The sequence below is a fragment of the Podarcis cretensis genome (assembly GCF_951804945.1).
Source record: "Podarcis cretensis genome assembly, chromosome: 8".
Classification (NCBI taxonomy): Eukaryota; Metazoa; Chordata; class Lepidosauria; order Squamata; family Lacertidae; genus Podarcis; species Podarcis cretensis.
In genome coordinates, this window is record NC_137177.1 from 69,837,270 (window position 1) to 69,863,555 (window position 26,286).

General features: G+C 48.1%; 1 protein-coding gene across 12 annotated transcripts in view; it reads right to left on the reverse strand.

Moving 5' to 3' along the window:
- Positions 1-1,772: 1,772 nt before the first annotated feature.
- EPHB2 (EPH receptor B2) overlaps positions 1,773-26,286 on the reverse strand; it is a 116,670-nt gene continuing 92,156 nt past the window's right edge. For 2 of the 12 annotated variants that reach the window (XM_079986829.1, XM_079986830.1), the window contains exons 7-16: positions 23,715-23,877; positions 22,230-22,338; positions 21,433-21,539; positions 18,842-18,967; positions 17,764-18,011; positions 15,137-15,352; positions 11,152-11,373; positions 9,574-9,767; positions 8,586-8,741; positions 1,773-8,244 (exon numbers count right to left, since the gene is read on the reverse strand). In XM_079986829.1, coding sequence (XP_079842955.1) covers positions 8,136-8,244; positions 8,586-8,741; positions 9,574-9,767; positions 11,152-11,373; positions 15,137-15,352; positions 17,764-18,011; positions 18,842-18,967; positions 21,433-21,539; positions 22,230-22,338; positions 23,715-23,877 — 1,650 coding nt within the window. In that variant the 3' untranslated portion in view covers positions 1,773-8,135. The remainder of the gene's footprint in view (positions 8,245-8,585; positions 8,742-9,573; positions 9,768-11,151; positions 11,374-15,136; positions 15,353-17,763; positions 18,012-18,841; positions 18,968-21,432; positions 21,540-22,229; positions 22,339-23,714; positions 23,878-26,286) is intronic. The other 10 variants (XM_079986840.1, XM_079986832.1, XM_079986837.1 and 7 more) reach the window with 10 other exon arrangements.

Below are 26,286 nucleotides of genomic sequence, written 5' to 3' on the forward strand. Positions count from 1 at the left end.
GGGCGCCTTCCTTAGAGGGCAGATGATCCTGATGTTTCTCTGCCTCAAGAGTGATCAAACAGTCTCATCCCACTTAACACAACAGAGCTAGCCTAGTTAACACCCAGAGCCATGAATGATGCAACAACCGGACTTTAATTTGTTAATTTTCTCCATTCTCACTGTGCTCTTATAGCCATTTTCTCAAAACAGCCCTGAGCGTGCCCAGGGCTGGCGTGGAATTTCAGATTTAATCTATTTCCAGTCTGGTTTACTGAATAATTGCAATTGGAGGGTCCTCCCCTACACTCGTGGGAGTGGGAGCCTACTCTTGGGGAGCTTGCACTTACACGACTCAATGTTTCGGTGAAACATTCCTCAGTCACCTTCATCCAACACAGGGATTGAGGGTGACTTGCTGCAGGTCGCTGCTTCGTGATCCTGTGAATTTTCACACAAGCGGCACAGCCGCAGAGGGGAGAAGGCAGTTTCTAACTTACAAATCAGAACTGTGTTGAAGGGAGGCAGCAAAGTTCTGACTGGTGAGGGAGAAACTTTCAGGCTAAAGAACCAGGAAATGGAGTGCACCTCAGGCTACGGCATCTGAGTTTCTCGGATGGCTGCCAGAGACCCAGCAGAACCCAACCTTGAGTGCCGCCCAGTGACACAAACACCACTCACCACCCTCCCTGACAACCCCTGACAGCATTTTAGCAATGAAAGGGGGGGGGGGGAGTGCCACTTCTGAATGGAAACTACTCTCAGTTCCCATCCACTGCGGTGCCCCTCAGTTGTTTGGGGCATGCAACCCTTATCAGCCCCAACAACTATGTGTTGGTGAAAAGCTGCTATAGCTTTGTGAGCTTTGTAGCTTTCACAGGCTGGGTTGTATAGACCAGGGTTCCTAAACTTGGGTCTCCAACTGTTCGTTTTTTGGACTACAACTCCCACCATCCCTAGCTAGTAGGACCAGTGGCCAGGGATGATGGGAATTGTAGTCCCAAAACAGCTGGAGACCCAAGTTTGGGAAACCCTGTATAGACTATCTAGAAACTGGGCATTGCAAGGAGAGGCAGGAATGAGATTTGGAGATATGCTTCAAGGTCCAGACTATGGGAAGTCCCGAAAAAATAATTATTATTATTTGGATGATAATTTGGTCTTTTTCATTTTGGTTTTTTATTTTAATTGGATTATAATTTGATATGTTAATTGGATGTTTTTTATTGGAAAATTAATAAAAATGATTTAACAAAAAGAAAAGAAACTGGGTGGGCACCAAGCTTCATTCTCAAAGGTGACACCACTAGGTGCCCCGTAAGGAAGGCCTTGAGTGGCAGCATGCCTGGGTCAGGGCAGTGAAAGGCCCCTTTGAGACCCTTCACCATTGCCCCAATCCCACCTCCCCCCACCATGCAGTGATGAGCACTAAGGGGCTCATTGCCTTCCATAAAGGGAGGATATATGGAATTCAAATCATATAAAACCAGGGCTCCAGTCTTTACATTTCTAGCTCTGCCTACTTTTACCTGTGCCCTTACCTGCCTCTGGCATGTGGAAGCTTGCCCAGAATGGAATGTCACCTTCAGGCTGAATTCTAGCCCCCTCCCCCAACCTTGGTAGACTTATGGGGAGTGAGGCCTGCAGGCTCCATCAGGCAGGACTGCCTAAAAGCCAGAGCCATCCCCAAGCTTCACTTCCATTCTGCACGGTTCTCCAACGAGGCAGTCGACAGCCGGCGAACAAAGAATAAGAGCCCGCCAGTGAGTGCTTCAAACTTTTACACTTCACATTTATTTTGAAAAAAAAGTCTTCTTAAAAATACTCCTACAAAGGCATCGGAGCAGCAGATTTTGTTTCCTTTATAAATACATCTGGTTTATTATTATTCATTATTATTCTTTCCTCCCCAGCAACATCAAAAGATGCATCATGGAGCCAGGAGAAGGCCCTGGTCGGAATGGAAGACACCCCCATGTGAGCAGGGCTGGAACGCCACTTACCTATTCACATTTTCTAAAAAATACAAACACGGTCAGGGGAACAGCAAATGTCGCACACCCAAGGCCACGGCCCATGGGCAGATGATGGAGACTGCGCAGGCATTCTGAAGTAGAGACCTGTGCAGTAAATGGGTCACCATTGAGCAGGGAGAAGAGGCTTGGTGACTGAAGACATTGCTCTGAGCCAGAGCTGAGGTGCAGGGCTGCAGGGCAGGGGTGGGGTAGGAGAGAACCCAAAGTGGCAACAAACGCCTGGCCAGTTTGGTTTTCATCTTGAGACTGGTGATGGTTGGTGCATGGGGATCATCTGAAAAAAAGAGATCCTTTAGCTGACATTCCTGCATTGCAGGAAGTTGGACTAGATGACTCCAGATGCTGCTGAAGGAATCATTCTATGATGCTATGACTTTTTTCAGGGCTGTTTGTTGCAGTTGGCCGCCGCTCTTCCCTCCTACATCTGCCGCTTTTTCAGTAGTGTTCATTTCAACTTCTTGGTTGGTTCCAGCCAGTCAGGAATCATGCACTGGATGCAAAGATACTAGCCAATCAGGAATCACAGACTGGATGTGAACTATGGTAGCCAGTTTTGGAATGAGTGATGGGCTAATGTCAATTGTGGTTAAATGAAACCTTTCGGAGCCAGGGAAGTGCTTTCTGTACTGTTCACAGGGACACATCTAACCTATCAAGCAGCACTGCAAAAAGGGAGAGATCTCCCAGAAACCACCCCCAATGTACTCTCTTTTAATCCTGATACTGTTGTAAGGGAAACTGTCACCTGCTGTTCTAACCCTTGCAGTAAGAGACCTCCCAACTTGGTGGCAATGACAGTGGTGTTTCCAGTTGTCTTTCTAGCAGCATTAGAACACAGGGCCACTGGAAGCAGCAGGCAGGGGTCTTTCCCAGCCCTGCCTGGAGATGCTGGGGACTGAACCTGGGATCTTCTGCATGCAAAGCAAGTGCTCTGCCCCTGAGCTACAGCCCATCAACCAGTTTCATCCTTATTGGATTGGGCATGGAACTTAAAAACCAAAATCTACCCCTGGAACTGGTGATGGGGCATGAATCAAAAGAGGAAGAGGACAGCAAGTATCTGAGAACAAGGCCAGGCTGCATCAGTTGCTGCAGGGCCCATCCAGAATTTAAAACAGTAGCCATCTACAGTTATGGCTTTCTAGATGTTGCTGGACTCCCATCATCCCTGACCACTGGCCCTGCTGGCTGTAGGGGATGATAGGTATTCACCAACATCTGGCTCCTCTTTGCTGATCTGTAGAGCATGGAAGTATAGACAAAACTGAAAGGGGGCACAGACAAGGCAGCCTGCAAGAGCCAGACCAGAGCCTTCTAGCCTGTTTCTCTAGGCGGTCCAAGGCCTATGGAAAGCCTGTTCTCATGAAAGAAAGGCAAAGAAGATGCTGAGGCCATTGAGTCTTTCTGGAAGTCACAAGAGGCTGTAACCCCACCTTATAGGTATGATTCCCCAGTAGAAGGAATATCCACTGAGGATGAACCCAATCTGACCCATGTCTGTTCTCTCAGCATCTCATATTTTCTTCCACCCTTTGGATAATTAATCCATCATTATCCTCAGCAGTGTGAGATGACACCATGCAGAAACAGCTTCCATGCTGCTGGGCATGTGCAAAGGGTGGGGTTGGGCAGCAGAGACCAAGATCTAACACAGGGCTGGGGAACCTGCAGATGAGAAGAAGCACTTGGTTCTGAAACCCAACACACAACTCATTTGTTCCACTGAATTCAGTGGGACTGACTTCTTGAGTTGGCATGTATAGGATTGCACTGCAAGCTGGGTTTGTTCACGGGTAGAGTTTTAAAGCAGGGGTGGTGAACTGGATCTGGCTAATGGGCTGGATCCTTACCTCCCCATCCCACTATGGGTCAGGTTTGGCAGGTTGCAGGCAGCCTGCCCACCTTTCAATCACCTGACATCAATGCCAGGCAACCCATTTTTGCCCATGTGGCTTGAAATCAAACTGTGTGGGTATAGGCACTGCACTTCGCCTGCCCTGATGATCGGCTGATTGGTGGTAACAGCAACACCCCCTGCTTCCAGCCCAGCCGCATCCTTATCTGCCCCACACCTGACATAAAGTATGTCATTGGATGTAGGACATGTGAGCATGGCTTGACCAAAACATCCTAGTGTTCCAAATCTGGAGACTGGTGGACCTAATGAAGCTAGCTAGCAGAAGCTTCTCCACCCCTGTCTTAAACCAAGGAAGCTCCATTCCAGTTCAGTTACTGTTCTGCTTTTTTAAAAAAGAAAATCACAGTGAAATATTTGAGCGTTCTATCAGACTTTTGCATTTAGGAATTGCTTTTCTCTGCTCCTCTCTCCCAGCAGCCCCAAAGTGCTTGCCTTTGATATGCAAATCCTGGGGCCCTACTGAGAACGTTGCTCTTTCCGACACAACATGCCACCCCTCTCCACTCCTACCCCTATCACAGTGTCCAGAAGTGCCAGGGCCTGGGGCCTGACGATTTATTGCTATCTTCAACAGAACGCTGCCAATCCAGTTTCAGTTCCAGGATCGCTAAAAAAAAACATGGCGACGGCAGAGGGAGGTGGTGGGCATGGGATGAGGAGAGGGTGGGTGCTGGCTCAGCGTGTTGGAAGAAATCAGAAGGGTGACTCAAGCAGTTGCAATGGGGTGATGCGGACCGACAGGACAGCTCTGGTGCATTAAAGGCAAGTGCTGTGCATGGCACAGTCCTGATTCTGAATTCTGACACCGCACTTGAAAGACCTGCAAAATAAGTCTCTCTGCTGGCTTAAGGACAGAGAAAAGACGAGTGTGCATGTATGCAGAGGGGAAGCACAGTCGAGATTTCCAGGATCCTGGTGAGGTCACAATGAAATATCTAGCATAGATGGGTGAGTCCCATCTCATTACAACAATGGAAGAAATGAGGCGAGTCTCCATCAGCCCCCTTCTCTTGAAATCGTAGTCTGCATTAGGCGTGCTGCGAGTGCACTCTCTCTCTCACACACACAGTGAAATGGCTCAGGTAGATGTGTGTGTTGTGTTGTGTTGCCCGTCTGCTGGTGAAGACAGCTCCCCTGCCCTCCCTCCCGTGACGCCAGCAGCACCCAGTGGAACAAGACCGGGCCTTCGTCAGGAGGGAAGGGTCAGGGCAACCTTAGTGCAAAGATACATCAGGTCCTTTCCCCTGTGCAAAGGATCTTGCACGGAAAACCAGAAGGAAGGCAGCGGAGCACAAAGGCCAAGGCTAGCTCAGGTTCCAGGGGATAGCTTGGTGTGGCACTAAATGGGGATTGCTTGGAATGGGACACCCCGCCCCACCCAAAGGGATGAAAGCTACCCATGGCATTGTAGGAGCTCTTTGCTCTGTACAACCAAGCCACACCTGATTCTGTGATAGCTGTATGGGATTATGACAGATTTCAGGACATTGAAATCTGTTTCTCCCTGCCATGCGCACACACCTCTGGCAAGTCCACAAGATGGTATATGTACTTCTGCCAGCATTTGTATTTATTTATTTTTTAATCAGCCCAGGTAACCTATCTACAGCAGCCCAGTTCAGGAGTAACAGAAAATTGGGGCTTTCTGCCATGCAAACAAGCTAAGGGTTGCGTCTTTCCTTTTCTCCTTTCCTCTTTTCTGGTCACAAGGAAGAGATCAGATGTTTTTGATCTATTTTTAACCAAGGCACAGTTCCCCACAATGTCCAAACTCAAGGACTGAAGGTTTGTTTAAACTAGGATTTAAGAACAAACCAGGATCTGAAAAAATGTTTTAGTGCTGGTTGATCTCATTAGCTCTACTTTAATTCTTCATGACATCTGAATACTGGAAAGCATGATTTGTTCAAAGCTGGAAACCAGGAGCCACCTAGGACTCTAACCTTATTTTATGCAGCCTCTGACATCTCCAGAAGCTGCCCCCTTCTTCTGCCCCATCAGAGTTCCCTTCTTCCTGTTTGTTTTTTCCATTCTCCCAGAGTTTTCTTCTCCTTCTGTGTAGTTTCATGACCATCTGTGCAATATTTAGCTGATAAAAAATAAATCTAAGCTTTTATTTGGGGCTACGTTTTATTCTGGATTTGTCTTTAGACTGGATCCCAGATAGTTCTCTCTAAGGTGAAACAAACCACAGTTCTTTAAAGTTTGGATGTCATGGGGAATCGTTATTACTTTAAAATTAGAAGCCAAAGTTTACAAACTCCTTCTGATTTGCTCGAAAGAGGAAGCACTGCTCATTCATGTAGCAGATGTCTGCAATTTTCCATTATCCCTGAACCAGGCCTTTGTCTCTCGAACCCAGAGAGATGAAAATTCTGTGGAATTATTGGCACTGCTGGTTATCATTACCTTCCCCTACAGAAATAAGAGACCCTGAGCTAAGCAGAGTGACCCTTTCCAACCTGTGATCCTCCTGACAGTGACATGGTGGGTTTCCAAACTATTCACAACTTTCCCTGTTCTTTGAACCTTCAGAAGGACAGACTGAGTCAATGAGGAGAGACCTTCTGCAAGGTTAAGCTCCAACCAACAGTCCTTCTCACAACCTGCCAGAGCTTGGCCGTGGCAGGTCTGAGACCCACAATACCACCCATGTGCTGAGCACCAGCTGGGCTCCAACTTGTGGCTGCCGAGACTGAGATATGGGGCCTTGGGCTGGAGGTTAAAAGTCCTGCCGTGAGCCTTTCCTGACAAGGCTACAGGCTCCTCTGTTGTTGACCTTCCTCCACTTTTGTTTCCAGTCTCCTCATGATGCTGAAGGACAGTTGAGGTTGTGTCAGAGGACTTGAAGAACCATTGCCCCATGCTCCTCCAGCCCTCTTAGATGTTTTTTCACTCCCAGCTGAACTTCTCAGTTTAAGGCCCCCTCGGAGCAATTCCCAGGTTGGTATCATTTTTGAAAACTATCACAACATCTCTGCACGAGGTTCAGCAAGGGGTCCCCAATATGAAACAGCAGACAAGCCAACTAACTTTGATACAACTGCTAAGGGATGACAAAGGACTTAGGAGCAGCCTGGCAGAACAGGGGGAAGGGGTTAGAGTGTGTCCGAAATGCTCATGGCCCCCTGGGAGTGCTCAGCCAGGAAGCTGCCCAGGAGGAGACAACAGAGTGTCCCTGGGAGAGAAGAACAGTGGATTTGCCATCCTGTTTTCTTTTTCCTTTTTGTTAAAACAAAACAACTCAGCTCCCCCCAAAATAATAATTCCCCCTCCCCCCACATCCCATTGTAAACAAAGTAGAAAAAGATGGAACAACGACAACCAGATGGAAATGCACATCAAATCTACAACATACTGCATGGAACAGGAGGGGCAGGGAGTTTCCCGCCGGAAGCAGGTCATTGGCAAACCATGAAGCCTTCTCAAATGTCTTGTGCATATTGATATGTAGGAGCTGCCACCGGGAAGTGCAGCGCGCAGAGCCTCTAGGAGGCGCCGCTTGCAGAAACAGTCCTAGCGCAACAGAGACCAAGACCTCCGAAAGCCCCATGACTTTGCTTTCCCCAGTGTGGGGCAAAGATTCTCTTTTCGTACAGAGGAGGAGGTATGGGTGGGTGGAGGGGTGGGTAGGTGAGCTTCGCCCGGATCCAGTCCTTCAGAGGAAAGGAAGTTAAAAAGACGTGTCCATCTCTGAAGTCTGTGACTCTAGAGGTGACCCCATTACATGGGTGGAAAGTTTGCTGGCGCTTGTCCCCTCTTCGGTCCGCAGTTCTGCTGGCTGTTGTGGGAAGGGGAGGGCATGCCCAGCAACACTTGTAGGGACATGCAGTTTTGTAACCTCCCCCCCCTCCCTGAAGACTTTCTGGTCCACTCTGTGCCCCAGGGGGTCCAACTCGTGCAAAGGAGGAGGGCGAAAGGGTCCCTCTGGATCCCTCCCTAGCTTGCTTGTCTCAGAGCCCTTAAAGAGAAATCCACTGCGGTTCTGTTTCATTTTAAAACATCCTTCTAAATAAGAGTCCTTCCTCTTCCCTTTTTTTTTCTGGATTCTTGAAGTCTGCAGCATCTTTGCCTGTGGCTGCCCCTTCCCTGTAGCTGCCGTCTCCATGGGGGAGCATTAAGACCCGCCCAAGGGCTCGGACACACAGGGACAAAAGGGGAACAGGACCTTGAGGAAGAGGTGTGTGCAAGTACCCAGCTTCTCAAACCTCCACGGACTGGATTTGATTCATCTGTGCTCGCATCACCTGGATACTGTTCAGGATTTTCTTCTGGTGCCCGGCTAATGTGACCCCTACTCGCAGGATGTCCCTAGGGGAGAAAAAAAACCCACAGCAACAAGAGAGAAGCATTAGTGGTGGCAAAAATTGGGGGCACTGCACACTATTATAGACTCAGTCATAGGATCATAGAGTTGGAAGGGACCATGAATCTCAACATGTGGTCCCCCATCCAGTTTGAAACCACACTGGACCCTGCTTAGCTTTGCTAAGTGGTCAACCAAATGCCTTCGTGGGAAGCCTGCAAGCAGGACCTGAGTGCGACAGCATCTCTCCCCACTTGTAATTCCCAACAACTGGTATTCAGAGGCATTGCTGAGAACATAGACCTCATGGCTAGTACTCATCCACTTCTTCTCCCCTGGAACTTACTCCATGTTCATTTGGGACACCACGTCGAAGTTGGTGAAGCCAGCACTGGCAAAGCTCTCCTTGTACTGCCCCATCTTGATGGCTTCAAGCCACTCGTCCACGGTGTTGAAACTGGAATAGTCTGGAATGGTGCGGTCCAGTAAGGGGAGGTTAATCCTGGAAGGGAGGGGGGGAGATCACAACAAATGAGCAGAAGAAAAGATCTGGATTTGTTTGGCATGGAAGAAACCCACACTGATCATTTTCACAAGGGAAGCGGCGTAGCACCTGCTTTGCATGCAGAAGGTCACAGGTGTAATCCCTGGCATCACCAGGTAGGGCTGGAAGACCCTCTTGGTTCAGGGGGATTATAAGACCTGACCCACATTCTTGGAAACTCTTATGATTCAGGGGCCATGACGTGCATGGTGGAGGACTTCAATGAGGACAGGTCCCAGGCTACTTTCTTGGGGGAGAACCTCCGGTGCTTCATTTGGGACCCTTGTGGTCAGGGAATGCAGCTTGGCCATCACCCTGTGATTCAAAAGACGAGTCTCCTGCAGTGGCTCTTTCTTGCAAAAGGCAACAATGGCAAAAGAAGGCAATGGCCCTTTAGCCAGCCAGGTAGTTCCCTCCTCCCCACTCGGGAGCTGGAAGGATCAGCCTACATAAGGCTTTAGTTGGCTCTGGCTCTCTATCCAGAGGTCTTCTCTGGCAGCTGCCTTTGCAGGACCCCTTGGAGCTGTCCAAGGTCCTGTAGGCTCCCTGCTTGACATGGACTCCTGACAACTAGACACCACCTGCCTCCCTTGTGAACCTCAAGCATCTTCAGCACTCAACAGTAAAGCACTGCATGTGGACATCCCTGACCCAAAGTGCCAACTCTGGGAAACCAGAAATCCATTTGAGCTTGGGTAAAATTCTGGAGCAGCCTTCCCCAACCTGCTGCCATCCAGAAGATGCTGAACTCCCATCAGCCCTAACCCCCATTGTGTGCCCTGCGTCCTACCCAGAGGAAAGGGGTGCCATGGCTTTCAGGCTGTTTGGGTTCCGGATCATCTTGTCTAAGGTGTTGACAATCTGTCCAAATTTGGGCCTGTGGTTACGGTCCTTCTGCCAGCAGTCCAACATGAGCTGGTGCAAGGCACTGGGGCAATCCATGGGTGGTGGCAGCCGATAATCTTGCTCAATGGCGTTTATTACCTGCAAGGGGGGGAAAAAGCCCACATACATCTTTTTGTCCTTAGATGCTGACTGCTAGCCAACCGGTGATGGCTAAATGACACCGTTCTCATGGAAACAAATGCGACTTGAGAGTTCATTCACAGGTTCAGCCACAGCTTTTCCCTCCTTCATTGTCTGAAGCGGCTCATTAATTGGCCATGTCAACAGACTTAATCCACATCCAAAGGGAAATATTGCCTAAGCATCCATCGGCCTTGATGTCTGACGGCCAAGGCTGCCGCTCCCGATCCGTAATTGGGGATGTGACAATGCACATTATGCACATGCAAATACACACACACATGAAATTGCTCTCCCCCCTCCGGGAGCTCTTCTCCTCTCCCCTCCCCCACCTGCTACGCTATCGGCACAAATGCCCTGCTGGAGACATGAGCGGTTCTCCCCTCTGCTGGTGTTTGCAGCCCAGGTCGAGGAGGCTAATAGGGGGTGAAGTTACTGAACGCTCTGCCCTTGCTGGAAATATCACTGTCAATTAGCCAGCAATGGCTTCTGGGGTGGAGCGCTCCAGGGCTGGAGGAAGGGCAGGAGCGCAGAGCAGAAGGAGCCCGCCAAGGAGATAGGCTGGGAGCTGCTACGAACTGAGGCAGCTCCCTGAGACGATCATGTTCCTACAGGGGCAAGGATTTGACATCAGACTGAGAATGACAGCAGTCCACAGGCTGAGACAGAATGCCACCCTTGGCTTATGATTATTATTAATACCCCGCCTATTCCCTAGACTGGGACTCACAGTGGCTTACAGACAAAAATACAAACCACAGATAAAATACAAAAACGTATAAAAGGCCATCATTAAATAACAATTCAACCTTGATAGAATTAAAACAATGTAAGGGAGGAATCTATCAAAATGCAGATATTAAAAACAGCACAGCACTATTAAACATCCTTTCCTAAAAAACAAAACAAAACAAAAACAAAAAAATTCCCCACCTAACTATACAGTATAAGGCATAATAAGTCATAACCAGCACTTTGAATTGTTCTCAGAAACAGACTGGCAGCCAAGTGGATTTTCAGCAAATTCCTGCCAGACCTCCATCCAACCTCTGCCAAAAAACCTCCAAAAAGAAGAGCTGACCACCTTCTGGGGAAAGTCTGTTCCACTGTCAAACAGCTCTTACCATCAAGAAGTTCTTCTTAATATTTAATTGGAATTTCCTTTCTTGTCATTTGAGTCCATTTGTTCAGGTCCTACCCTCTGGAGCAGCAAAAAACCATCTTGTTCCATCTTCCACATGACAGCCCTTCAGATATTTGAAGATGGCTGCCCTTTCATCTCTCAGCCTTCCCTTCTCCAGGCTAAACATACCCTGTTCCACCAGCAGTCCCTCATACTTACATCTTGGTTGGTCATGTCCCAGTACGGCCGCTCTCCATAGGACATCACCTCCCACATGACTATTCCGTAGCTCCACACGTCGCTTGCAGAAGTGAACTTTCGGTACTGGATGGCTTCCGGTGCTGTCCAACGGATCGGGATCTTTCCGCCCTGTAGTGGGGGTGGAGCACAGGGTTTCTCGCTTGGGTTGCTTGCATCAGCCCCAGCCAAGTGGAATGACTGCTAATGGAGTCAGTGGGGAACAAGTAAATAAGAGTTAGCCCTAACCAACTTCTTGTAAGGAGGCTAGTATGATGGCATAGGTCCAGTTGCACCTGTACTCATACCTGGAAGCACCGCAGCACCATTAATGCAAGTGCAAGTCTCTCATCCCCTGACTCCTCAGTTGAATATTTCACCGGTTGGTGAAGTGATAGCATTCAATGTGGGCTGCTGAGTCCAGGTTTCTTCAAGCAAGCAAGGCTACCACAAGCCTAAGAATCCTCTCCATAAGATACTGGTTTTAAAACTATGGGAGTCACTCCATATATGCCTACTTGATTGCTTCGATCGGCAGAACTGGCACCAGCACAGGTGAAACATAATACCCGTTCCACATTGGTAAGAAATCATTATTTTAATGTGGAAAAACCTACAGGCTGGAACTCAGGCAGCTGCCTTCATCAGGGCCGCACCACCCATGAGGCAAGGTAAGTGTCAGGGACTGGACAGAGGAGGAATGGTGGAGACCGCCTCCCCATCCTGACTCTTCCTGGGAGGAGGAAGAGGAAGACAGTATAGATTTACAACAGTGGATTGAGGGAGGTCACAGCTCAGAGGCAGATGAGGGGGAAAGGTGGGAAATAATGTGAGAGAAGCAGGAGGAAGTAGAAGCAGAGTAACAGGTGACTGACACAGTGTCATTAGAAAGCATCCCAGACCCTCCATCTCCCAGAACCTGGCGAGTCTTAAAAGTGGGCGAGCAAAGAGCTCAAAGACAGAGGGCACATAACAGCACTCGTAGAAGTGACAAATGAAGAAGTGGGAGAGATGGGTGTGTGTGGAGATTCACTTGGGACAACGCCATTAACCAAGAAGTTGGGTTCAATAGCCTCTCTCTGTAAAGATCGAAATGAAAAAGGATGGTAAGAAACCTTTCCTTGTCTTTATACTTTCCTGAGCAACCAGCTGGGAGCCACTGACAGCCTCCTGACAGTCAGGTGAATGCCTCAGGCGGCAGGATCTACAGGGACAGAAGCTCCCAATGTAGATCTTTATTTTCCCCTTGTTCCTGATTTAGACCTTCGCTCGCCCCTTCTTCCCTAGTGGGGAAAGGGGTGCCATTTTGTGGTTTGCCTCTGGTGCCAAAATGTCTTGGGCTGACCCTGTACTCTTTTCAGTGCCTGCAAGAAATATTAAAAGAAAAGAGGCATGCCTGCACAGACATGTAGAACATGGATGTGTATTTTGATCTGTTGCTGATTTTACCTTTCGAATGTTTTAAAGGGTTGCTTTTGTGCTTTCCACCGATAATTTCATTTTATTCTCTCTGCAAACTGCTTTGAGGTGCTGTTTTTCTTTTTACAATCAAGCGGTGCATAAAGTTTATGAAACAAAAGTGAATAAATACAATGAGAAGGGAGATTTCGAGGCATGAGAGCAAGATAGAACTCCCATGTTGAGATGCAGTCTGCCTTTGAATACCAAATGCTTGTATGGGGGGCACCCCCTTTCTGCCCTGTTGGTAATGCTCTCCAGTGGCAACAAGTTGGGTACCACTAGATACAGACATGCTGAATGAGGCAGATCTTTGCTCTCCACCCAGAAGGGTTTTCATCCCCCCACCCCCATATATTTCCTTATTTTCAAGGAAGGTCAGGAAAAATTAGGTTGCCTGTTTTCATTGTACCGATCCAGTTCTGTGACAGCACAGTGCCAGACCCCCACCCAGCGCTGTTTGCACCGACCAAATAAAAAATGCAGCGGGAGAGGCTTCATTGCCAGCATCAGTGATGCTTCAACAGCCTCGCTGATCATCAAGGAGGAAGAGCCATAAATTCTTAACACTGCCGTGCTGGGTTTGCGTTAAGAGGCCTTTGGCGAAGGCCATTTCTGTCTGCTGCAGAGAAAAGCCAGATTCCTGTGGAAGGTTGACCCAGATAAGGTGCCCCGTGACCCTTCCAACTCGTCTCTCCAGAACAAACTTCTTGTGTGTGTCTTCTCCCCTGTACATGATTGGGCTGAGTAACTCACGTCACGGGGAGATGTCCCTGCCCTGCCCAGAGTCCTCTGATCCACTGTGCCAACTCTAGAACCAGTTTTCTTTGTGTGTTTATGGGAAACACTTCTTGAACCATTTGCCCCAGGAGCAGGGAACCTTTTTGGCCACACGGGCCAGATCCTCACCAGGACCGGCCTTGAGGGCCAAATTCGACAGGTGGGGGGAGCCGTCCACTTGCTAACCACATGACCTTACAACTGCCCCATGTGTGAGGTGCTGCAAAATGAGAAGTGTTACCCACCCCCACATCGTTTTAGCATACTTCCATGGGGGTCTCCTGCTAAAGCGATGAGCTGGAGATTCTCAGGCATACCCGTTCCCAACTGCTTGTGGGCAACCTCACTTAGGTCCATTACTTTGAGTAGAACTCAGTTGAATAGCATCAGAATAGAAGGCCCGTGATGAAGCGGTGGCAAGGCAATTTCACAGGAGGGGAACATAGAAGAGAAGAAGAGAAGAGTTTGGATTTGATATCCCGCATTATCACTACCCGAAGGAGTCTCAAAGTGGCTAACATTCTCCTTTCCCTTCCTCCCCCACAACAAACACTCTGTGAGGTGAGTGGGGCTGAGAGACTTCAAAGAAGTGTGACTAGCCCAAGGTCACCCAGCAGCTGCATGTGGAGGAGCGGAGACACGAACCTGGTTCACCGGATTACGAGTCCACCGCTCTTAACCACTACACCACACTGGCTCTCTCAAGCTTGCTGGATCAGGCCAATGGCCCATCTCATTCAGCATCCTGTTGCTATGGCAGCCAACCAGCTGTTCGTGGGAAGCCAGCAAGCAGGATTTGAGCACAAGAGTGCTCTCCCTTCTGTGGTTTCCAGCAACCCGTATTCAGAAGCATTTCTGCCTCCAACTGTGAAGGCAAAGCATAACCATCATGGCTAGCAACCATTGATAGCCTTCTTCTCTATGAATTTAATCCTCCTTTAAAGCCATCCAAGTTGGCCATCATTACCTCTTGTGGAAGTGAGTTCCATAGATTAACTATGCACTACATGAATAAGCCCTTTTATCTGTCCCAAATCTTCTGACTTGCAGCTTCATTGCATGCCCATGAGGTCTAGTGTTTATGAGAGAAAGGGGTGATGTTTTCTCTATCCACTTAAGTGTGCTGCATGTTTTTTCTCCCAGAGATTAACCACCCACCTGACCACCTATCAGGGACTGGGCAGAGGAAGAATGGTGGAGACGACCTACCCAGCCTGACCCTTTCAGAGAAGAAGAAGAAGACAGTTCAGAATTACAACAGGGGTTTGAGGGAGGTCACAGCTCAGAGGCAGATGAGGGGAAAAGCTGGGAAGTAATGGGAGAGGAGGAGAAGGAGGAGGAGGAGGAAGAGGACACATCGGGGGGTGACAGCTGATGGACACAGTGTCTTTAGAAAGCATTCCAGACCCCCCTCCCAGAACCCGGCGAGCCTTGAAAGTAGGAGAGCAAAGGGCTCAGAAGCAAAGGGTCCTCAGCTCCACCCGTAGGGGAGTGATGACGAATGAGGAAGTGGGAGAAAAAGGGTGTGGAGAGTCACTCGGGACAATGCCATTGTTCCAAGAGGCTGTGTTCCCAAGCCTCTTTCTGTAAATATGGAATAAAAAGCAGGTGGTAAGCACTTTTCCTTGCATTATCCATTCCTGGCAACCTGCCGCCTGACACCACCTTGGAAACTGAGTTTTCCCTCCATCCTGCCTTCATCCCGGAAGGTTTCCTTCCTGTGTCTTACCAGGGCGCTGGTGTAGGTGGGATCTGAGGTGTCATCTTCCAGGAAGCGGGAGAGGCCAAAGTCTGAGACCTTGCAGACGAGGTTGCTGTTGACGAGGATGTTGCGAGCCGCCAGGTCACGGTGGACGTAGTTCATGTCGGCCAGGTACTTCATGCCAGCAGCAATGCCCCGTAGCATCCCCACCAGCTGGATCACAGTGAACTGACCATCGTTTTGCTGCAGGGTAGAAGAGAAAAGGGCCGGCAGGGTCAAGCAGGGATCAGGGTTGGACAAAAGGGGTTTCAAGGAGAATTCAGGCCACCAAACCACCTGGCTAATCACCTTCGCTCATGGAATCAGACTTGCAGAGCTGCAAGGGACCCCAAGGGTCATCTAGTCCAACCCCCTGCAAGGCAGGAATCTTTTGCCCAACATGGGGCTCGAACCCAGGACCTTGATGTTAAGAGTCTCATGCTCTTATAAATATATATATATAAGTCTATAGAACAAAATATATAAAAAACAAACAGAACTGTAGCAATAACAAAGACAATCAAAAATTTAAAAAGAAATCCTCATGATAATTTATCAGATTTTTGGTGTGAATTTTTCCTATTATACACATTTATGTGAGCAGTTGTGACTGATATACACATTTCTGCAAGCCACTTTCCTCAATTTAATGCATTTCATAGAATTGTGGGGTTGCAAGGGTAATCAAGTCTAACTTCCTACAGTAAAGGAATCACAAATAAAGAATCCCTGATGGATGGCCACCCAGCCTCTGTTTAAAAACTTCCAGGTAGTCTGTTCCATTGTCAAATAGCTCTTACCATCAGAAAGTTCTTCCTAATGTTTAGTCGTAATCTCTTTTCTTGTAATTTTTGAATCCCCTGGTTTGGGTCCTTCCGTCAAGAGCTGTAGGAAACCAGCTTGCTCTGTCTTTCATGTGGCAGCCCTTGAGATATTTGACGACTGGCCCAGAGACCTGAGCAGGTTGCTGCTCTTCGAGGGTTTTGCACCAATCAGGCTCAGTCAGTTAGTTCCCTATCCAGAGGGTGCGGAGGGGAGGAAATCCTGTCTGACAACGTTATCGTCCAATATGCAGGAAACAACATGTGCAACAGCTGCTCCTTGGGGAAGGCGGCTAACTTAGTGGTAGAGCATCTGCTTTGCATGCAGAAGGTCCAAGGTTCAAATGGCACCTAAAGTAGGGCCAGGAGAGACCTTGGCTTGAGATCCTGAAGAATTGCTGTCACTCATGTGTAGACAGTACTGAACCTGATGGGCCATAGGAAGTGACAGCTTCCTCTGTTTCTATGCTCTCTTTGACTGCACGGCCTGCTTCCTACCACTCAGCTCTTAATACATGTGGTGGAGTGAGAGAATAGAGCAGCTGCTCTCAACCTTGAGTCCCCAGATATTGTTGGACTACAACTCCCATCATTCCAAGCTAACGGGACCTGTGGCCAAGGGTGATGGGAGTTATAGTCTAACACTATCTGGGGACCCAAGGTTGAGAAAGGCTGGCATAGATTTTTTTTATATAAAATTTTTTATTACATTTTCAATTTACAAAAAAAAAAAAGAGGAAAAGGAAAAACAGTCCAACTTTCAAAATGCATTTTTACGTTGCTAACTGGAAAGGCTGGCATAGATTAAGGACCGGAGGTAGGGAGGAGAGAAGAAGAAGAAGAGTTTGGATTTGATATCCCGCCTTTCACTCCCTTTAAGGAGTCTCAAAGCGGCTAACATTCTCCTTTCCCTTCCTCTCCCACAACAAACACTCTGTGAGGTGAGTGGGGCTGAGAGACTTCAAAGAAGTGTGACTAGCCCAAGGTCACCCAGCAGCTGCATGTGGAGGAGCGAAGACGCGAACCCGGTTCCCCCGATTACGAGACTACCGTTCTTAACCACTACACCACACTAGGGTTCAATTGCTATTTGTATGATCTTATACGGCCCTACATGGAGGTGGGTGAGCGATCTGTTTATAAATGATGCTTAATGCGAACAGGGGGCTGTCTCCAACTAAGCCCTACTCAGAGTAGACCCACTGAAGCGAGTGGACCTAAGTTAGTCATGTCCCTTAAGTACAACAGATCTACTCTGAGTACTTCTAGCATTAGGAGCAACCCAGAGACTTTGTGTGTGTGGATGCAACATTGATTCCATTTATTTTGTTTAGCTGTTAATGATGTTTACATGTGGAATTTTAATTGTATTTTGGTATTCGATTTACATTTGTAATGCTTTTCTTCAATGTTTAAGCACCTGCTTTGCATTCTCACTAATTATGCTGCTTTAAATGTGCTTCTCCGCTCTCTTTCTGTATCCGATTCTCATATGTAGTGTTTCATTTTGATATTTTGTAATGTTCAATTTGATCAGTTAAGAAAGGTTGCAGGTGGGATAGAAACGATTTAAACGGATAGAAAAAAAGGGAGTCAATGCGATGACATATTTAGCCTCTTTTCGGCAGATACCCAATTCCAATTGTGTGTGTTTGTCTCTGTGTGTTTGTCCCCTGCTTTTTTGCATCTCTCTTCTAGGTCTTCAGAGAGGCTCACAAAGAAGGCAGCTGCTTCCATGAGGAACCTCTCCCCCATCATTGAACCCACTCCCAGCCTCCCCCATTAACAGCGTACCCGTAGGAAGGAATCCAACGAGCCGTTCTCCATGAATTCTGTAACGATCATGACAGGGGGGCTCTTGGTGACCACCCCCTCCAGGTGGATGACGTTGGGGTGGTCAAACTGGCCCATGATGCTGGCCTCGCTCAGGAAGTCCCGCCGCTGCTTCTCGGTATAGCCAGATTTCAGTGTCTTGATGGCCACAAAGCTCTCCCTCTTGCCTGGAAGCTTGAGGTGGCCACTGCACACCTCGCCAAACTCCCCTGGAGTGGAAAACAGGGTGTAGGAAGAAAGAGCGCCCTAGGTTTCTGAGCTTTGGGAGTGGGTGGGGGAGAGATAGCGGTTACCTCCCACTGTTCCCCATTTCCTCACACCCACCCCCAGTTCAAAAGCAGGGCACGATCCCTCCCTCAGTCAGAGCCACCCATGGGAAGGTGAGGCACCCACACAGACTGGGCCCTAAGGCTGCACCAAGCGCCTTCCCTCATTTCTTAGCATCCTTGGATTGTAGAGTTGGAAAAGACCCAAAGAAGCATGAAGGCCAACCCAATCACATCCCAATAAAATGGGGCCATTTATGCAGTTTTGACAGAGGTGGGGAAGGCATTTTTTTTGGGGGGGGGGATTGTTGAGAAACTCTTTGTTGCTTTTCCTGGTTGTTGATTGTTATTCCCCTGCCCAAATAAGGGAATGTCCTAAAGATAGCAATGTTCTGAGTCATTTTTGGAGAAATGGTGGTCCACAAAAGAGGCTACCAGTTTATGCAATAGCTGCCATTTTCCTCCAAAATGCTTGTTCTATATCTGAGATATTCTGAATGTGTGGGGTGGGGTGGGGAATGGCTGCTGCTGAAGAGCGCTCCACTACCATCTAGGGAGAGAGAGAGAGAGAACCCCATCTCTGCCACCATTCATCCATCAGCTCCACCTGAAATGGCCCCTTTCCCACTCTTGATTTTCAAGATGGAAGTTCAAAAATGCGGATTTTTGGCATGGCCCCAGATAGGTGTGCACTCTGCCACACCCTCCCATCGACACACCCTCCCTGTGACAGTTTGGGGTTGCAGCACAGGCATCCAAGGGCGGGGACTTACCTGCACCAATCACCTGCTCGATCTTGACACACGAGATGTCAATCTCCTTTGCAAACTCCCTGACAGCCTCATTGGGGTCTTCGTAGGTGAAAGGGTCGATGTAGATCTTCATGCCGGGAGTCACTGCTCAGGGGTGGAAAAGGGTAGAGATGTGTATATCTATATGTCTCTGTCTCTCCGTCTCTCTCTCTCTCTCTCTCTCTCTCTCTCTCTCTGTGTGTGTGTGTGTGTGTATGTATGTATTCATTCATCACACTTAAATACCCAGCCCATCCCCAAAGAACCCAGGCCAACTATCACTATTTCTCCTACTTTACAACTTTTGGCACCCTTCCAGCACCCTTAACAAACTACCCTTCCCAGAATTCTTTGGGGGAAACCATGAGAGTTTAATGTGGTTTAACCACAGCACTTTAAACATGTAGTGAAAATGAGGCCAAAGCAACAAGATGAACCAGTTGTCCCCGGTTGCCAACCAGTTCTCTCCCTTCCCATTCTGACCACCACAGCACACTGCAAATGTGCAGCGATACCTGGAAGTGTCTGCATGAGCCTGTGGTCAGCCTGTATGGGGAAATGCTTATGCACAACTCAGCTGTGTGCCTCTGGTTGATTAACTGAAATGGAATCTATCACGGTGGGATCATTGCAGTGTCAGGAAACAAGCACAGGGTAGAAACTGCTCTTATTCTAAAAGGGTGATCCTCGTTTTGTGGGCAGGGTTGCGACATGGGAAGTTCTTGCTACCTTACATGCTGGGATTGTGTTTATGTCAATGCATATTGGGACCCAGTGGCTTTTGAACTTGGCACCATCACTGCAACAAAGATCTATCTGGACCCCCAGGTTGTGCTTACCTTCAATATTTATGGGAGATTTACTTCAATTTAACAAAGCAAGATATATTAATAACTTGTTTGCTAACAGCTGCTTGTTCAGTCGTGGCTCAAGGCAGGAAGGACCTTTCTACATACCCCATTACCAACTGGTTTCAAAGAGCTGCCTTTACAGGGCCATCAGAGAAACTGACCCACAACTCTGGGTTCTCAGACAAGAAGCAGACCTGATGGATTTTGTGTTTGCCAGGTGGCTTCTTGCAGCTTATTTAATGACAGTCACACACACAGCAAATCCTATCGAAATATGATTTCATCTTGCACTGTTTTTGATTTTGTGAGTTTTTCATCTGCTGTTTATGTCTGATCTTGGATTATTGCTGCCGTACTGCCTCTTTTTGCCCGATTTCCTTTTTATCTTTCATCTCCTTACCTTATACCTGGCCATGCTCAATTCCCCCCCCCCCCTTGTTGTTGTCGAATTGTTGACATAGGCTGTTAGTTATATAAAAACAGTTTAAAAATATATATTAAAAATAAACTGCTTTTATACTTGCTTTGCTATTCGGCTGTTCCATTTCCCTCCTTATTGAAGGTGGGGTACCTGGTGATTGCATGTGGAGTAGGGGCTCTAACTACCTGAAGCTAGTATCAAGTTTTCTCATTTATACAGTGCCTGTGTGTAAAAGAAGAAGAAGAAGAGAGACGCTGTTGGGTCAGACTAGCAGATGTAGCGAGGTCTGGGGAGGAGGCAGCAATGCCTCAGACTGGGGCTCCAAGTGACCAGGGCCCAACACTTGATCCCTGCACCACTAATGCCCTTTCAACTGCAGGTCTGGCCGACTGTGTCCTATACTTCAGAGGTAGTACCAGCCACCCTGAGCTTTGTCAGCTGATCAGCAAAGGCCAATCCCTGGGTGGCATTTAGCTACGTTCTGTCCCGTCCTCCCCCCCCCCGCATGCATGATGCTGTCCCCAAATCTGCTAAGATTTCAGGAGCCTTCAGGGAGAGGGGAAGCAGAGATCAGTCCATTGCACAATAATAAATCCTTATATTGATGGAACAATTTGCTTAGTGCTTTGTTGAATTCATCCCTCCCTCCCCCATCCCGGACTACACTGCCATGCAATGCCCTGGCCTCAGTGGGTCAGGAAATCATTTATGGTGTGAGGACCTCAGCACAAGAGCAATGGTCGCTTCTGGGCAAGCTTCTGGTATCAAGCAAGTCAGTGGTAAGTGGGCCTCTCTGTGGCCCTCTCTGGTCTGTGTTTTCTGTCCTCAGACTGTTCCGAGACACACCTCCATTTCTGGTGCCCAGCTCCATCCTCCACTCCACCCTATATCTCTGTCCTCCACTCTACCACCAGAAGCCTGGCTCCTATGGAGACCTGACTGACAGCTGGGGACGTTTTCGTGTGCAAAGAACAGCAAAGTGTGGGCCTAGAGGGTGGAACATTATTTGGAATATGCTATGAAGGAACTCTTCAGCCTTGGCTCTCCTAGATCTTGCTAGACTACAGGGCCCATCACCCACAGCCAGCATAGCCAAAGTTCAGGGATGATGGGCCTTGTAGTCCAGCGACATCTGGGGAGCCAAGATTGAAGGAGGTGGCTCTAAAGAACCAAGTTTGTCCAGATGCCTTCAAACGATGGGGGGCAGAGGTCCGAAGGCACTGAGGCAGACCAGGAAACAACCTCCCCACCCCACCCCTCACCCCACCCTTGGGGCTACATGCCCACTGGAGAGTACATACTGTGGCCGCTGGTATAATGCTGCAGCTTGTCGGTGTACTCGGAGTCTGCACGCTCAAATCCTCGTCTTCTGGAAGGAGAGCACCGGGCTGAGCGGGAGGCAGATGGACTAGCAGAGCAGGGGGGCAAGGCTGGGCTTCAGCTCTCAGCCCAGAGGCACAGAGCATCTTTCCCGCGCCCCTCCAAGCCTGGAGCCCGCCCCTTCCCCCCTTCCAAGTCCCTCACTCCCTCTCCCGGGAGGCTGCATCCGCACTGGGGTGCATATGGGGTGGCCGTTCAATTTCCACAGAGGCTGCACATACAATCTGCACTGTCTCTGGGGCCAGAGCGGTGCCTGTGTCAAGCATTCACAGGGCACCAATCTGCACCAGCCACCTCTCTCCCACAAGTTTATCCCACCCACCCTTGGACCAGCAAGAGCCAGTCATCTCAGAGCATCTTCTACTGCTGCTTCTTTTAGGAATATAATAAGCTGCCTCTGTCGGTCTGGCCCAGTATTGTCTGCTCTAACCAACAGAGGCTCTCCAGGGTCCTGCCTGGAGATGCTGAGATTCAAAAGTGGGACCTTCTGTATGCAAAGCAGAATGCTTTAAACCTGAGCTAGCATAGAAGTTATTCCTTTCAGACCAGCACCACTTTCCTCTGCAGCACCGGTTTCTCCGCTGTGCATTGTTTGATGCAAGAGCTGTGAAACAGGAGCAGCGCAGCATCTCTTAAAATGCCTGCTGGATCTCTCCCAGCTTCCCTCCTCCCACCCCAGGAGCCCCACCTGCCTCTCCCAGTAGCAAAAGCGCCCTACCTGTTGCAAACAAGGACGATGACCACCAGTGCAATGAGGAAGACAAGTCCCGCAGCTGAGGAGCCAATGATGAGCGGCAGCTTCTCCTGGATGCTGGTTTGGTACTCAGCTGTGAGGAACAAGAAAGAAGAACAAGAGGGGGTTTACTTCTCGGTTGGATGAAGGGGACCCAATCCCAAGCATGGTTGGCACTGAGAGGGAGAGCTACGTCACTGTGCATGTGAAAAGTGAACCTCTCTAATTTGCACATCCTGAAACAACAGGTGAAGAAAACACAGCCATCCTTTGGAATTTGCACTTTTCCTAATTTTGCAGTGCAAAGTAACACATGTAAGATCACGTATGATAAAATGCATATACCGGTGACCAAAATTGTGTACAGGTAACTCACACCTTTAAGGGACGTGGGTGGTGCTGTGGGTTAAACCACAGAGCCTAGGACTTGCCGATCAGAAGGTCGGCGGTTCGAATCCCCACAACGGGGTGAGCTCCTGTTGCTTGGTCCCTGCTCCTGCCAACCTAGCAGTTCAAAAGCACATCAAAGTGCAAGTAGATAAATAGGTACAGTACCACTGTGGCGGGAAGGTAAACGGCATTTCCGTGTGCTGCTCTGGTTTGCCAGAAGCGGCTTAGTCATGCTGGCCACATGACCCGGAAGCTGTATGCTGGCTCCCTTGGCCAATAAAGCGAGATGAGCGCCGCAACCCCAGAGTCGGCCATGACTGGACCTAATGGTCAGGGGTCCCTTTACCCTTTACCTTTAACTCACATCTTAGGCAGGGGTTATGTTCTGGGGATGGCACTTATATGCGAAACCATGGATACTCAAACCACCTCCTTGGAACCACTTAAGTATTGGTGAATTTTCAAGAGGTCTTTTGATATATCAATCAATCAATCAATCAATCAATCAATCAATCTTTATTATGGTCCAGAGACCCAACAAATCATTACAAAGCAATGCATAATTCAGACAGTCTACCTCCAGGTTAAACAAGCATTTTGTTCAGACTTAAAGATAAAGATTCTTTTGAAATATATTTGCTGTTGGCATCCATCTGTCTTGAGAGACAATGGAGTGCGTCTCCGAGGGTGAAGCCAAATCGCTGTGTTAGCAGCACTGAAGCGACATCCCCTTGGCGCAAGCCTGGGCAGTGCATCTGGGCTGCCCAGATGACAAGACCCCCCTCTCGGCCTCACTGATGTGGTCCAAAGGAAAGCAGAGCAATACGTTTGGCACCAGCTTGGCTGCAGGAGATGCCAGAAGGAGGCGTACAAGGTGCCAGCCAACCGTCTTAGGGTCTCTACTCCAGATTTGTGTAGGGTTTACTCCGTCGCCTTTTCTTCTCCCGAAGATACTGTATCTTGCAAGGCAGTGGAGGATACATATGTATAGATACATGCTCTGAAACAGATATGGAATCATGGAGAACTGAGCTTAAGATTCCCTAACTGGAGCAGGGAGTCTTCTACACCATATCTCACCTTCGGTCATGGTCTGGAAGTACATCTTGCCGCTGTAACGCCCATAGCCTGCCACAGTGCGTGCCCGCACCTGGAAGACGTAAATGGTGCCAGCTTTGAGGTTCTGCACCGTCACAGTGTTGGTGGGGCTCTTAACTGCCGTGGCGTTGAACTCGCTCAGATCCTGCCAGGCAAACAGAAGCCAGCTGATAAAACAAAACCTTCTGGGCACCCCCCGCCCCCAAGATATATCACCCTGGGCCTCTTCTAGGTCAGCCTTTCGCGACTTGGGTTTGCAGCTGTGTTTTACTTTATTATATTTACCATACTCATAGTGATTCTATGTCATTTTATATAATTAACACATGCATTTTTTATATGTATTTATTCCGCACCATGGCACTTTTTTTTTTTAAGATTACAAAAATTTGTATACAAATATTTATGCCCATTGGCTGAACTATACTAAGGATAATTATATATATATATATGATATTGCAATCATACTCACAGATAGTTATTCTGTGCCATTTATATAACTTGTGCAATACTGTCTGTGGTTTTGCATGTATTAAAGCTTGTAACAATATGCAAATTATCTATTTCTATAATAACAATGACAACAACAATATCCCATCCATCTAGTTGGGTTGCCCTGTCACCTCTCTCTCTCTCTCTCTCTCTCTCTCTCTCTCTCTCTCTCTCTCTCTCATCTATCTATCCAGTGCTTTCTTTCTAAAAAACATGTTTAGGGGTGCTCTCATTTAGACTCAAGAAAATCACCACTTTATAGTTCAAATCAGGAAAAATAAATACAGTAAATAGACAAAAGTACAAAGATTCACAAAATGTTTAGGGGTATGCGTACCTCTGCATACCCCCATTAAAAAGCTCTCTCTCTCATCTCTCATCTATCCATCTATCATCTATCTATCTATCATCTATCTATCTATCTATCTATCTATCTATCTATCTATCATCTATCTATCATCTATCTATCATCATCTATCTATCTATCAATTATCTATCTGTCTATCCATCCATCCAGCCATCTATCCGAACATCCCCTCACCTGAAAGTCCTTCGACTTCCACGCCACCCTCCTGAAAGTCTCCCCCTAAAATTTACATGGGAACAAAGATCTGGTGAAGGAGGTGGTGGTTCAGAAGAGACTCCCCTCCCCAACACACTGCACCAGCCCTGATTCTGCCACTCTCTCCTGGCTTTGCTATGGAACAAGGACAGAGCAAGGCAGAGCCAGGGTGCCCGTTTATGCAATATAGGTCAGGACCTATTTATCGGCTCAAAACGGTGGGCTCTCCCCCCCCCCCAGCTCCTGCTGGCCTGAAGGGAACCAAAATATAGGTCATCTGGAGGGAACAGAGGATTAGCCCTTTCCACTGCGAATTGAAGTGTGGGGTGCGGGGAGGACATTTGTGACTTCATGCAATCATGGAGTTTTAATTAGCTTTTTTCCCTGATACATACACCCCCTCTTTGATACACACACAATTCTTCACAACTGGGGAATAAAAGAGATTGTGGATTCCCGTCATAAGCATTTCTGTCTGCCAACGATTATTGCACCTGACTCATTCCAACTGAAGAGTGCCTAACTCAATCTGGTTTAAAACTGCATGATTTTTGTAGAGGAAAGAAGTTAGGAATTCATTGAAAAAGAACAGGGTATTTATAATCATCGCAGGTGTCCGTGGAGGGGATATATTAATGGAAAATGTCTAGTAAACCAGACTGGTTCCTACTGAGGGTCTTTGACGAGCCAACATGACAGTGAAGAGGCATTGAAGATTGGAGTGATCATTCTAGGATACTATGGCAGCAGACCGAGATGTATTGTAACTTTTGAATAAAATTTATATTTTAATTTTATATGCATAAGCTATTTATATAGTCAGATAAAAGCTATTTTTAGGACTTGAAATTAGTGAGTTGGCAGCAGAGGCAGACGCTGTACCCTTCTGTTTATCTTTTTTGCTGCCTGTTTTTCAAGATTCTTGAAAACACTGACAATCACACTTCCCATTGCTGGGAACACCATTCATTCATTTATTTTCTCATAAGGCTCCACTGTGAATGCATGAATTATTGCCCTCACTCTCAGTTGGCTTTGGATGGCATCCCATGGAATCATCATGAAACCAGATCAGAGCGAGGGAACTAATTTCTGCCCTCACTGTTGAGCTGTGTGTGTGTGGGGGGGGGGACCTTTCTCAGCCTGAGAGCCACTTTATTATTTATACCCCACCCATCTGGCTGGGTTTCCCCAGCCACTCTGGGCGGCTTCCAACAAAACACTAAAATACAATAACCTATTAAACATTAAAAGCTTCCCTAAACAGGGCTGCCTTCAGATGTCTTCTAAAAGTCTGGTAGTTATTTTTCTCTTTGACATCTGGTGGGAGGGTGTTCCACAGGGCGGGTGCCCCTACTGAGAAGGCCCTCTGCCTGGTTCCCTGTAACTTGGCTTCTCACAGCGAGGGAACCGCCAGAAGGCCCTCAGCCCTGTGTAGGGGTCACATGACGGTGGTGAGTGAGGCCAGAGGCAAAAGTGGAGAAAAGCAATAAATATAAT